This window comes from Podarcis vaucheri (genome assembly GCF_965113315.1).
Source record: "Podarcis vaucheri genome assembly, chromosome: 11".
Taxonomy (NCBI): domain Eukaryota; kingdom Metazoa; phylum Chordata; class Lepidosauria; order Squamata; family Lacertidae; genus Podarcis; species Podarcis vaucheri.
Window position 1 is genome coordinate 17,642,022 of NC_138749.1, and position 13,512 is coordinate 17,655,533.

General features: G+C 43.9%; 2 protein-coding genes and 2 long non-coding RNA genes across 4 annotated transcripts in view; 2 read left to right on the forward strand and 2 right to left on the reverse strand.

Annotated features, from left to right (window-relative positions):
- Window positions 1-397: 397 nt before the first annotated feature.
- Window positions 398-9,781, forward strand: BRIX1 (biogenesis of ribosomes BRX1). The gene is made up of 10 exons (XM_082242167.1): window positions 398-588; window positions 2,266-2,377; window positions 2,991-3,034; window positions 3,639-3,709; window positions 4,336-4,385; window positions 4,664-4,737; window positions 4,831-4,881; window positions 7,262-7,363; window positions 8,349-8,474; window positions 9,408-9,781. The coding sequence occupies exons 1-10, from the start codon at window positions 433-435 to the stop codon at window positions 9,672-9,674; spliced, it is 1,053 nt and encodes a 350-aa protein (XP_082098293.1). The 5' UTR covers window positions 398-432; the 3' UTR covers window positions 9,675-9,781.
- On the reverse strand, window positions 868-7,255 carry LOC309514266. The gene is made up of 3 exons (XR_014211852.1): window positions 6,918-7,255; window positions 2,570-2,696; window positions 868-1,819 (listed from the first exon to the last, which is right to left on the reverse strand). It is a non-coding gene; the product is annotated as an uncharacterized lncRNA (long non-coding RNA).
- On the reverse strand, window positions 7,469-9,433 carry LOC309514262. Its single transcript, XR_014211845.1, has 2 exons — window positions 9,294-9,433; window positions 7,469-7,999 (listed from the first exon to the last, which is right to left on the reverse strand). It is a non-coding gene; the product is annotated as an uncharacterized lncRNA (long non-coding RNA).
- Window positions 9,782-10,852: 1,071 nt separating the features above from the next.
- Window positions 10,853-13,512, forward strand: part of DNAJC21 (DnaJ heat shock protein family (Hsp40) member C21) — a 19,138-nt gene continuing 16,478 nt past the window's right edge. Inside the window, exon 1 of the mRNA XM_082242019.1 lies at window positions 10,853-11,846. Within this exon, the coding sequence (XP_082098145.1) occupies window positions 11,750-11,846 (97 nt within the window). The 5' untranslated portion in view covers window positions 10,853-11,749. The remainder of the gene's footprint in view (window positions 11,847-13,512) is intronic.

Genomic DNA, 13,512 nt, shown 5'->3' on the forward strand with positions numbered 1-13,512 from the left:
CGTGGTGCTGATAACCGCAAAGCTGCGAGTTTAATCCTGCGCTGCAGGAGGTTGGACTTGGAGGACCCTCGGGATCCCTTCCAGTTCTACAGTTCTTTGATTCTATTATTCCTGGCCCAGATGCTTAGAAAACAGGTTATTATAACCTCTTTTAGTTATTTTAACTTCTGTGTGTTTTTAAAGTAGGGCTGAGAATTCCCCCTCGGTTTTTACTGCTCTGTCTTTTTTTTATAAGCCGCTTTGATGTGTGTGTGTGTGTGTTTTTAACAGTCAAACGGCGTATAAATTCCACGAAACGAAATAAATAAAAAATATCTCTCAATCCGGAAGTATGTCCTACTTCCGCTTTTCGGAAAATCCTAGAGAGGCTAAGAGTGGGGAAAGCCGTCTTCCGGTTGGCGCGACTTCCGGCGGCGCTTTGAGCGTGCGAAGATGGCTGCAGCCAAGAGGCAGCGTGGAGCTGGCAAGGGAGAGCCGAGGAGGAAACGCGCCAAGAGAGCTCCGGGGGCAGAGGGCCAGGGCCAAGGCCCGTCCGCTGAGGCCACCCCGGGGCCGGATGAGCATGTCGTCCCGGCCCCGGTCTCGCAGGTGAGGAGAGTACGAGGGGGACCTGGACTTGGCCGCGCGGGGTGTGTGGCGGCTGTGCTCCTCGTGGAACAAAGGTGCCCCTGAGCATATAACAACAACAACAATAATAATTAATAATAATAATTTGTTATTTATACCCCGCCCGTCTGGCTGGGTTTCCCCAGCCACTCTGGGCGGCTTCCAACAAAACACTAAAATACCATAACCTATTAAACATTGAAAGCTTCCCTAAACAGGGCTGCCTTCGGATGTCTTCTAAAAGTTTGGTAGTAATTTTTCTCTTTGACATCTGGTGGGAGGGCGTTCCACAGGGCGGGCGCCACTACTGAGAAGGCCCTCTGCCTGGTTCTCTGTAACTTGGCTTCTCGCAGTGAGGGAACCGCCAGAAGGCCCTCGTTGCTGGACCTCAGTGTCCAGGTAGTGACACTCCTTCAGGTATACCGGACCGAGGCCATTTACGGCTTTAAAGGTCAGCACCAACACTTTGAATTGTGCTTGGAAACATACTGGGAGCCAGTGTAGGTCTTTCAAGACCGGTGTTATGTGGTCTCGGCAGCCACTCCCAGTCACCAGTCTAGCTGCCGCATTCTGGATTAGTTGTAATTTCCAGGTCACCTTCAAAGGTAGCCCCACGTAGAGCGCATTGCAGTAGTCCAAGCAGGAGATAACTAGAGCATGCACCACTCTGGCGAGACAGTCCGCGGGCAGGTAGGGTCTCAGCCTGTGTACCAGATGGAGCTGATAAACAGCTGCCCTGGACACAGAATTGACCTGTGCCTCCATGGACAGCTGTGAGTCCAGAATAACTTCAGAGGCACAGTTACCTCATTCAGGACCAGGGGGTCCCCCACACTCGCCCGCCTCCTGTCCCCAAAAACAGTACTTCTGTCTTGTCAGGATTCAACCTCAATCTGTTAGCTGCCATCCATCCTCCTCCTGCTGCTTCTTAGATAACAGGGGTCTTTTTCCAGCGCAGCCCTGGGCATGTTTGCTCGTCAGTGAGTTCCATGGGGCTTCGTTTCTGGACTGCTGCCTTTATCAATTTACCAACGAGATCTCCTTACACACACGTCGAGTGGTGGGAGCGGGCGACATAATAAAGTCACCTTGCAAATGGGGTCTTAAGTTCTCCGGTTCTTCATGGACTCGGTTGTTCGGTACAGCGGCGCCTGCCCTTCGTAACTTCCCGCATATTGAGATCCACACAGGTGCTTTCACTGCACTCCGGTGCCTGTTGAAAACATTCCTGTTCAGACAAGGCTTAGCCAGATGCTTAGAAATGTTTTAGTGTTTAACTTTTGCATGTTTCTAAAATAGGGTTGTGAATTTTTCTAGATGAGTGGGGTATTTTTGTTTTTTTCAGTCAAGTGTATAAATTCTATGAAATGTTAAAAACAGCTGTGGTGTTCAGCTTTTAGTAGGCTGTGCGATCCTGCGCATATCAGGTCATACAATACATAGGCTTTTTGAAACATATTGGGAATGTAATGAAATGGCTGTTTTCTGAAGAAGAGTTTTCTGCATTAAAATGGCTTTTGCCCAAAAAATCAGCTTCACTGCTCCCATTTAATAGACTAATTACTGCGGCTGTGACATGCCTGAAACTATCCAGAGAATTAATGATTGAGGTAATCTGTTGTTGTTTGTTCCCTTCTCATTAATACTTTTGTCTTTCAGGGCAAATGGAAAAACAAAGAGAGAGTTCTCATTTTCTCTTCCAGAGGAATCAATTTTAGGACAAGGCATCTCATGAAAGACTTAAGAACAATGATGCCCCATGCTAAAGCAGGTATTTTTTTATTTTACCTGTCTTCTCTGTCTTGTTCTAACAAGTTCACTGTTTCTACTCACGTAGAACTGTCCAAATCTAAATAACAACAACGACCGGCTTATCAAAAACACTGGTATGTGAAGCAAAATGAATGTAATAATTATATTGTAGTTAAGCATTACTGTTTTCTAGCTGTGTAAAGTTTCTTACCTTAACATTTTTCTGTTGTAGTAAAAGTTGTGATAAGCAGCATATTGATACAGGTCCTCTTCAGCCTAAGTTGGTGTGTGCTGCTTTTCTTCCAATCCAGCTGTTGGGAGTGCATATATCAAGGCACCTTCAAAAGCAGAATTATATTGGTGATCTGCTGATAGGCAGATTATTTTTTTAAAGGCAAAATTTAGTACTCTGTGCATACAACCTTAGCTGCTGGATTGGGAAGAGGAATCCTTGGGCACAGTGCTTACTTACATCTAGTTTCTGAGGTAGGGATACATGTGCAGAACTTGGCTGGACCAGAGCAACTTTTATCAGTAATTTCAAAGAGTTCTAAGAAGTGTAGGTGAAATTACTTACCAGGATGTTTTGGCGATCATTACACATACATTGTTTAATTTCATTTGTTTTCCAGACACTAAAATGGACAGGAAAGATAAGCTGTTTGTAATTAATGAGGTAAGTTATGACACCCCTGTTTTGCCTAAGACTAACCATTATATGTCCTGGCTTTGGGGATTTGAATCCAGCTATTAACCCAAAGCTTGGTACATCAGTGGCTGCTTTCTCAAGGTGTAACAATAAATAATTTCATGTTTAGAATAGTGCAGTGAACTGTATCTCCTTTGATTGACTCTCATGGCACTGTGCAGAAAGTGGTCCTGTTCAGGCATTACAGTAATCTGGAGCCAGAACATTGGAGCAGGGAGAGTGGGAATGACCCTATTGGTTTACCCCCATGAGTTAGAGGGAGACTGTCTGCTGTGAGGTGTCCTTTAATTGTGTAGGATCCTTGTGTGTTGTAGAATCCTTATTTTATGGGGTTTTGCATTGTGCTGGAGGCCTCCACACCTATAAACAGGCTGCCGCAAGCACCTTCCAACTCGCAGCCAGCACGTTCCTGCCGCAAGCACCTTCCAACTCACAGCCAGCACAATTGTCCCTGCTCATGTGTTCAGTTTCCAAATTGCTGTAACTATACTTAGGAAAAAGAAACCTTTGATTTACACTGGAAAAACTACAATGTTTCAGATTACGGAACTATTTTTTGTGCTTCATGCAGGTCTGCGAAATGAAAAATTGCAATAAATGCATATTTTTTGAAGCAAAGAAGAAACAGGATCTTTATGTGTGGTGAGAAAAACTTTAAATCAGAATATATTTTCCCTGTGTGTTCTAATTTCTGACATCTTTAGATGAGTTCAAAGTGGATAGGTAGGAATATTCTCATCATTTGGGTTTCCAGGCCACCATTCTTGAATGGGCTTCTGGAAACTATTTATTATTCTGTAAATTATAGGTTCTGTAAACTACTGGGGGGGATGACAAATTATTAGGGAAAAATAATAACACAATCCACTTGTACCAGCAGTGGAAAATTGGCAAGACACACCCAGCTCCTTCTATCACTTTCTGTGTCCTCTGCCCTGTTCCATGCAACAAGTTAGGTGCTGTTCTTTACCTGACAGGCAAAAGTTTAGATATTAACAAGAATCTCTGGTTTCCTAGTCTGGAACTGTCTCCTGTGACATTGTCAAGATCCAATAAACTCAGAGAAACTTGGCAGGGGCTTAACAGGGCACCTGGGGACAGTTCCCTCTTAACCAGATGAGTTCTTATTTGCAAGGTTTTCAAGCTGTTCTAGCTGGATAGGAATTTTGTGTATAATACCCCATTAACATCACTGATACTCAACCACTCTAATGTTTCAAGCATAACTTCAATTGGGGATTTCTTTCTTTCCCTCTTGTCTATTTCAGGCTTTCAAATGCCCCCCATGGACCATCAGCAAAGTTTCTAGTACAGAATAGTAAGTTCAAATATGTGATTGAATGTCTTTGATTGCTGTTGGCTTGTTTTTACTCCTTCCTGAATGATCCTACAAAGACACACATCTGGTCTTCTGTTGTAACCTATGGTTAAAACATTAAAGACTGACCTGACTGCCTGGCTTAATGTCTGGAAGATGTTAATATTACATACTTCAATCACTGCTGTTCTGCTTCTGTTTTAACATTTGAAAATGTTTTTGTTGTTGTTGAACAATAAAATCTTGACTTGACATAGCTCTACTTAATATCACTGCAGTTCACACTTTGGCCGAGCTGAAAATGACTGGGAATTGTTTGAGAGGCTCCCGACCCATTCTGTCTTTTGATAAGGCGAGTATCGATCTCTTAGGATATCATACTACCTTCTGTTATCTTACGATCAATATTTTTTTGGCCGATTTCTAAAATACTTTCTCCCCACAGACTTTTGACCAGGAGCCACACTATGCTGTGCTGAAAGAGCTGTTCATTCAGGTCGGTATATGGCAGTGTTTATAAGTTAGTTCTCCCATTTTTAAAATAGCAGGTGCTTTTTTGCCATAGGATAGCATGATCCTTGTTCACCTTGATGTGGCAATGGCAACTTGTGGGTTCCTCAGATCGGTAGGTCGTAGCCAACTGAGTTTCCTGAGAGTAAACCCATTGACATCAATGACTAACTTGGGGTTCATTGTTTTCCTTGAGTCTGCTCTGAGGCGAACCGACTTGGAATCAACCCAGCAGTGCCGAAACTCACTTGACAAAATGATAAGCCCTATCTCTTGAGCCAGTACACATTTCTTAGCTGGGGCTGTGGTTGAAGGGGCTGTGGGTTTTGCATGTGAATGTTTTTGTTTGTTTTTTTGTTCCAAGAGTAGTTGAAGAGAGATGGAGATGGTGGCATTTATTTAAAACATTGTAAACCTAATTTTTTACCCTGAAAGTCTCCTACAGCTACTTAAAATATAGAACCAAGAGACTGATTTATAAAACCCCTGCTCACGAATGGAACACACTCAAACAGGGTGGAAAGGGTGAAATGGCTGCTGAGTGATACTGATGACTTCGTAACTTATAAAGTAGCACAATATGCACTGGCAGCTAAGATCAGGAGAAAAGATCTAGATAAAATAGCGGTCAATTGCAAAGGTGATTCAGACATTTAAGCTGGCACATTCTACCTGATAACCCCTTGCTATTTTATTGTATGCAACAAATAATTCTTAGGAGACGTGATTGTGGTTTATTGTATTTGCAGTGCCTAATATTTTTTATGGGTTTTATGGTTTTTGCTGCTTTTCTTTTTGTTCCCTTTGTGAATGATGCCATGGCCTTTGGCTAGTGCAATAAAGTATGTGAAGAAGATGATGATGATGAAAATATTAGTGGTAAGGCAGTGCTTATGCATTGGCTTATGCAGGTGGCTCTCATACGTTCTCATACACATAAAGCCAAAATTGCAAGGTCAAAACACATTGGGGTGCAATAGGGGGAGGGATTGCCAAAGTTTTCCCAGACACCCACCCCTTTTCTGCCCACTTTTTATTTTTTTGCGGACAAGTTAAATGTGTGTAAGTTGCAAATCGCCTGTAATTCATTTAGTGAATGACATTATTCAATGCTTCTCTCCCACAATCCTCAGCAATGTTCTTTCAATAGAAAAGAGCTACAGGGCTTCTAAGTTGTCACTCTTTAAATCTAATGCTGGTGCCAGCAGAGAAACAGCACTAAACTGAACGCGGAAAATATACTTTTCAACGTGTTGGATAAATCTCTGCCTCCAGTTCTTCCAGTATTCATGTTTGTGCTTCAAGCTGAGCTGTATGCTAATCATTCACATTACGCTTTGGAAGACTTGGTCCATGAGTACAGTTCCAAAATGGAGGATTGGCACTTAAAAATAGCCCAGTTGACCAAGCTAGGTAGAAGTTTCACATCCATTTCCACCAGAATGGTTCTGAAGGAATGGGTTTCTGTGTAGCAAGTTTAAAACTGACTCAACCCACCCCCCCTTTTGTTCTTTCAAAAGAGAGAACTTTTAAATGCGTAAAACTTGAACTATTGAGCAAAACCATAATAAGGACACAACTGCATAAACAGTTCTGTCCTTTATCAGGACAGGCAAGGGATGGCCTTGGCTCTCCAGGGGAACAAAGAAAACGCGTCAGAACTTTATCTTATGTGCTGACCACAAAATACGCACAAGACCAATGTCCGGGGGAAACGCCAAAAGTGTGTTCCCGGAGATTATGACGTCTTCCCAGATAAGAGTAGGAAGGAAGATCCTTCTATGGTCAGAAATACAGGAAGGAAGATCCTTTTATGGTTGAGAGTACCAGAGCAGGAACATATGTGATGTCAACCTGCGTACGTAGGCCGACGTGGTTGGGCTCCTAGGGGAGGAGCGAGAGGGTGCCTGGAGGATATATAAACTGCATGAAACCTGTCATTTCTTTGGACTTGCTGGGGACTAATCACGCAAGTGCCTTCTGCTATCCGGAGAGCAGAATAAACTCTTTCTTTGAATCAACCTCGGTGTCATTTTGACTTCCTTCCTCCTGTCCCGGAGCAACGCAGACCCAATCGGCGAACTCCAATAAGGCTACAGTTCAGATGTCTCCTCGGGTCACTGCATTGCGATATAAGCATGTTGATGCAAAGGCTGTAACCATTCTGTGACAAAAACCAAGAATGACCAAATATAATACAACACAGATTTAATCTATGACAGCAGAGCAGTTTACAGCCTGATTGTGTGATGAACAAATTGTGTTAGCGCCACACAGAGTGAAATATGCAGTGCCCACCCAGAATTGTGCTGAATCTTTTGATCATATGGATTGCTTTAAAAAGTTGTCATTTTTCACCCTGCCAGATTTTTGGTACTCCCCTGTATCATCCCAAAAGCCAGCCTTTTGTAGATCACGTCTTCACATTCTCCATAACAGACAAGAGGATTTGGTTTCGAAATTACCAGGTAATTTGCCTATGCTTTGCCCGTGGGATGATGTAATCAAAACACCCACGACCACCACCCACGATCTGTATGCAATGTCTTAAACTGAAAAATGCTTTGTGAACATTTTATTGAAATCTGAGGGTTTATTAGACTTGTTCGCATATTGAACCATAGCTGATTAGAATACACCTCTCTCCTAATATAAGACATTTTAAGATGGGTTTGCTAGTAACTTAGCTTGACACATAAAGGGTAGTAGTGGCCAAAACTCAAATGCCAAATTCTCCTAGACCCAGATAATCTTCCACAGTGCAGAACATGTGCATATGGCAGGCACATTGATTTTGGGTCACTTGATTTTGGATCACATTTAGCATTTTCACAAGTGCCTATTATTTCCCTTAAAATTCTGAGAATGAAGTTATCATTCAGGAGTTTAACTGCAAGTCCTTGAGGCGGTAGAATGAAGAAACACACTTAAGTCATGAGTGATATCTGGTCAATAGTTGAAAGAGTGTTTTGGGGTTGTGGAAGGACTTCAGTATTCCACAGGCTCCGTGGTAAGGAAGCTACACTCATCATGCCTCCCTTTTTATTTTCCATGGGCTCCTGTTCTTCAGTCCTACATGCCTGTTGGTTGTACTCAGACTGTTCCTACAAAGAGCAAAAGTTTACAGGTTTACAAAAAGGACACAATTCCATTCTGAAACAAAAAGAGGCAACCCTTATATTGATATGGTTGTGCAAGCTGTGGCTTTAGTGGCTCTTACTTCCCACAAACAATATCCATATTCTAGCCCATTTTTCTTATCGGAGTCAGCTCAGGCTGATTCGATCCACTGGAGTGTCTGAGTACACAAAAGCCATTCAGCTGCTATATAACACAGCCAGAGGGAATCTTGCACCAATACTGGGTATTTTAAGGTGCCTGCGGCAGTTGTGCACCTGTATGGTAGAAAAAAGGTTATTTTGCACTGAAATATCAAATGTTTCAACTCTGCAGATAATAGAAGATGGAGCCCTGGTAGAAATTGGACCGCGCTTTGTCTTAAACCTTATCAAGATCTTCCAGGGCAGCTTTGGAGGACCAACCCTGTATGAAAATCCTCATTACCAGTCTCCAAATATGGTAATACTATTTTTAATACTCTAAAGACTACACTCTTCAGTTAGCTTATTCCTCTGCTTACTGTGACAACGCTGTTAATGTGATCCTTTAGTAAAAGGTTGTTAGTAACTCTCTCCACCCACAACAGTCCAATCCACTGGGTTCTCGGCAGTAGGCTTTAAATAACCACCCCACTAGTTAGTATTCTGTGTTGACTTTTGGCCTCAGGCTTGTGCTGCCTCTGGAGCACAAAGGTCGGCTTTGCCTTTGTTGCTGTGGGCTTTACTGCACTTGCCATGCCCCCTCTTCCGAAACAAAAAGTTGGTGCAAGGGTTGAGACAGTGAAATTGCATCGGGGCAAAAGGCTTAAGACAGTACTGTACTGTGTGATGCTGCACTGGTATTTCATTATCTGCTTCTTTGCCTCGTGCAGCAGAATTTAAGCCCTGCGGATGGCTCAGTCGGTAGAGCAGGAGACTCTTAATCTCAGGGTTGTGGGTTCAAGCCTCATGTTGCGCAAAAGATTTCTGCATTGCAGGGGGTTGAACTAGATGACCCTCGTGGTCCCTTCCAACTCTGCAGTTCTATGATTCTAAGTCCAGACAGTGGTTTCTAAGTTGTATGGCTAACTGGAGTTGCTGTGAATGTTCAGCAACCACTAATGCTAACCCATTAAAATATATTGGTTGCAGAATTTATATAGTGAGGGGCTGTGGTTTATGCTTTGCATATGGAAGGTGCCAGATTAAATCGTGGGCACGTCTGGGCAGGGCATGGGGGAAATCCTTTCCAAAACCTTGGAGAGCTGCTGTCAGTTAATGTACAGAGCTCTGAGCTTACATGGGCCAGTGGTCTAACGGCACCAGGCAGCTTCCTCGTGGGTTTGGTCTCCTCTTGTACCTCCAACACTTGTATTTTGGTGTAGCCATGCTAATTGTATTCTTCTGCTTCCAGCATCGCCGGGCAATAAGACTAGCCACAGCTGCTAAATTCAGAGAGAAGCAACAATTGAAAGAGCTACAGAAACTGAAGAAGGAAGAGAAGCCGCTGATTCCTGAAGATCCAACAGAAGTTGTTTTTGAAACGCCAGCTGAGGAAAAGCCCGAGGAAATACAACTAGTGAAGCCAGAGCCCAAAATGAGCTTGAAGAAGAAAAAGAAAAACAAACTACACCAGCGCTCGAGGAAGATGAAGAGAAAACTTGGTGGAATTGGAGTCTAAAACATTTAAAAAGGGGACTCGATAATACAACCATTTAAACAGCTTTTACTACTTTTTTGTAACTGGTTTGTGTACAGTAACTTTATAAACTATGTCTTCATCATTGATTATGGGCTAGTTTTGTAATATCTTCCAAGTAACATTTCTGATAGTGCCCTTTAACATGGTATCTTAAAACACTTAAAGAAAAGGTGATGTGTGGAGAAGGGTAGCAGTATCTCTGCGGTTGTTCAACAGGAACCAACTGACTGGGACAAACCAAATATCCACCTGGACCGGTTTTCTGAAAAAAAAGCTGCAGCCAAGTCAGGAGAACATTGTACATTAAGAAAACTTGAAGACTTGCTCTTCGTTTGGTTAGATGGTTTTTAATGTCCTTGCGAGAAAAGGCAACAGCACAAAGGTAGTTAGAAGTTCCTCTTACACTCTTCCAGCAGCCGGCTTGTGTGTCAGCCCACTGCCATTCTTCATCAGTGCCATATGCAATAGTGTTGTGCAGAATCCTGTGCCCATAGCCTATCAGGAAGGTGGTCATTGCTGGTGTTCTTTATGCAGCACATAGTTAAGCTATGGAACTCACTTCTACAGGGGGCAGTGATAACTACCAACTTGGACGGCTTTAAAGGAGAATTAGACAAATTCATGTTCAACAACACCTCTCTGAATACCAGTTGCTGGCAACTGAAAGTGGGCAGAGTGTTGTTGCACCCATGTCCAGCTTGAAGGCCACATGGGCATCTGACTGGCCACTGTGAGAACTCTTATACCCCTCAATTTTTTTGGGATTGTGGCTCTTAGGGGTCTCCTAAAAACTAAGCACCCATGAACTATAGTTCTCAGGATTCTTGGGGTGGGAACCATGACAGTGGTATAAAGATGAGACCAAACAATGCAGATTCATATTCTGTTATTCCTCTAAAGAACAGCTGAGGTGCTGCACTTACAGTCACCCACTTCTGTCTTCTGGACAAGCCTGCAGGAAAGGCTGGGCTCAGAGATAACAGCTGATCCAAGGTCATGAAGGGACCTTTGTGGGTGGCGCAAGACCGGAACTGCAGTTTTGAGTACCCTGCACTGCTGTTTGGTATCACTCTGGGTTGGTTTTTTAAACAGCACATTTCTAGTGCACTGCAAAAAGGGACTCACTGCTGTCTTCTAGCCTCTCGCTATAAAAATGGAACTTTTTTTTACATTATGTCTACTATATTCACTGCTGTGGGAAGAGCAAATAAGCTCACCCCGCTTGCATAACCTCACCTATTGCTGATTTCTGAGCAAAATAACGTCTGCACGCGGCAGCTTGCTTCTTACTGCCAAAAAAAAGGCCGCAATTTCGCAAAACTACAAAATATCGCGTGTTTTTATTGGCCTCTTAGTGTCTTTAAAGAACAAATCGACCTGAGCCGCCGCAAGGAGATAGTTATTTGGGAAAAGTGGAGAAACAAAACATTACGAAACAATCGTTCTTACTCGCTTTTTAGCGTCAACGGTGTTCCCAAGAGTGGTTCTCCCCCCTCTACCTACCCCGGGGGCGTTTATAGCTTTAGCGCGCACACCTACGGGCAGCCTCCCCTACATAACTCTGGAACGTTCATGCTTCCGGCGTTCTATTAATATCAAAGGAGCCTCCGCTGCTCCGGAACTTTCGCGTCTTGGGAGTTCTGACGCCGCCATAGCGCTGGAACGTTCGGGTTTCCGGCGTTCTATCAACATCAAAGTGGTACCCGCCGCTTCGGAACTTCCGCGTGCCGAGAGTTCTGCCCGCCACCAAAGGCTTCTCTGCTCAGCGCTGCGCCAGCTTCCCTTCCATCCAACAACCACCGTCCCCGGCGCTGACTTCCAGCTGATCCCGATCTGCCGCTTCGCTCCGTCGTCAGCTCCGCCTCCCAACCCGGCAGCGGGAAGTGGCTTTGGCCTCCTGTATGGCTCCTCCGCTCCTTCCGGTCCCTCCTCTCCTCCCGCCGGCTGTGTCTCTCGGTGCCCTCAGCACGAGGGTGCCGGCCCAGGAGGGCTCCCCAGAACGCTCTGCTTCGCCTTCTGCCGAGTGGCGCTGAGTCCCGCAGGCGCCTCCCAGGATGAAGTGCCACTACGAGGTGCTGGGGGTGAAGCGCGACGCCTCCGACGAAGACCTGAAGCGAGCCTACCGGAGGCTGGCGTTACGTTGGCATCCAGGTACTGTATTTATTATTTACTTGTGTCACACACACACACACACACAGCATATATATATATATCAAACCTTCAGAGCCGTTTGCAAAAAGATAAAACCATAAAATGGGAGCGGGGGCGCGCGCGTTACAATACATTGAAACACAGAGAAGTTAATATACTAAACCGGATTAAAATTCACACCAGCGTTTGTAAGCATTTCTAAGAGTAAGGTGAGGGCGCCTGCCCGATATCACTAGGCAAGGAGTTCCAAAGGGCAGGTGTTGCCACACTGAATGATAGAATTGTTACAAATGCGGTAGTTAGGTGGCACCTGTAGGGGCGTCAATTACAGCCAGGCCTGACGGGGGCGGGGTCGAGATAGTTTCTGCCTGACCTCGTGGGACCCACCTGGCCTCTGGGATGTCTCCCCCACCCCACAAAAAAAATCTGGAAAGAAATGAAGCTTTGAGCGAGAGAAACAGCGTTCAGCGTTTCTGTCCTATTGCCTGAGACTCAACTTCCTTTAGTCAGGTCTTGATCCTATGCACAATTACCTGGAAGTAAGCCCCATCGGAAAAACAAAGAGTTTACCTCTGAGATGTAGTATAGGCGACTGCTCTGTAAGTTTGTTTAATAGCTGCACCTAGCAGTTCTGTTAAAATGAAAATGAAAAGTGTCTTCCACTTTTCAGTGCAAAATCATTGCATACTCTGCTTAACAACATCAACAATGACAATAGCGAGGGCTACAGACTTGGTGCCTCTATATTGTGACTAATATTAAATTAAAGTTGGTAGCCTAGAATGAAGCTGTATTCTTAATCAGACACGTGATTAGTTGTTAATTCTTGCTAGCTTAATATCCTGCTTTTTGACCTTCTTACTGTCTGCAAAGGGGCTTGCAACGGAAATCGGTACTGTAGTTTGATGTAAAATATAAAATAAGCAATTAATAAGCCATTGTTCGATATATTTCCCGAAGTGTAGCTTTGTTAGTCTGTTGTGGCAAAAAGAGCAAAGACTCCAGTTAAAGAATAACAAATTTATTATGGCAAAAACCTGCACCATAACCAATTTGTTAGCCTTTAAAAATGCTAAAGAATTCTCAGCTGTTTTTGTCCAATATATTAGATATATTGAATAGCCAACTAATATATTAGTTATACTCAGAATAGACCATTGATTTCAGTGCATGTACTCTAAGAATGACTGGAACTGGATGTCAACCATATTGCTTTGTTATGTTGTATTCTTGCATTATCCAAACACAGGAAGGGTGTCTCTACATAGTTTAGTAATTGTTTTAGTGAGGTCATAATAACTCTGGCTGGCAGCACAAATGCTATGGAGTGCGTTTTCTATGAGCAACCTCTGACAACACGATCCTATACATGTTTACTCAAAAATGATCCCATTGAGTTCAGGGAGGCGTCAGCAACAGGAGCCCCAAACATTGCAGAAGCACAAAACCACCAATGCTGGGGGGGGGGGACACCCCCAAAAACAGCCCAGTGAAGACTTGTATGCTCAGTGGCTTTGGAAGACTGCCTGACTGATATGGGAGCTCTTCAATGTTTTAAGGCATGTTCCATGTGGCATCTTTTATGTCTGGAGCCTAAGCCTTCCTACTTGAAAGCACATCCCGTGGTGATCAATAAGGATTAATAACTGTCCTTGAGGAATGATTA

Coding starts and splice junctions, on each gene's coding strand:
- BRIX1 (XM_082242167.1), top strand. CDS start 433: ATGGCTGCAGCCAAGAGGCAGCGTGGAGCTGGCAAGGGAGAGCCGAGG. Junction 2,378..2,990: donor GATGCCCCATGCTAAAGCAG/GTATTTTTTTAT, acceptor TTTGTTTTCCAG/ACACTAAAATGGACAGGAAA. Junction 3,035..3,638: donor AGCTGTTTGTAATTAATGAG/GTAAGTTATGAC, acceptor TGCTTCATGCAG/GTCTGCGAAATGAAAAATTG.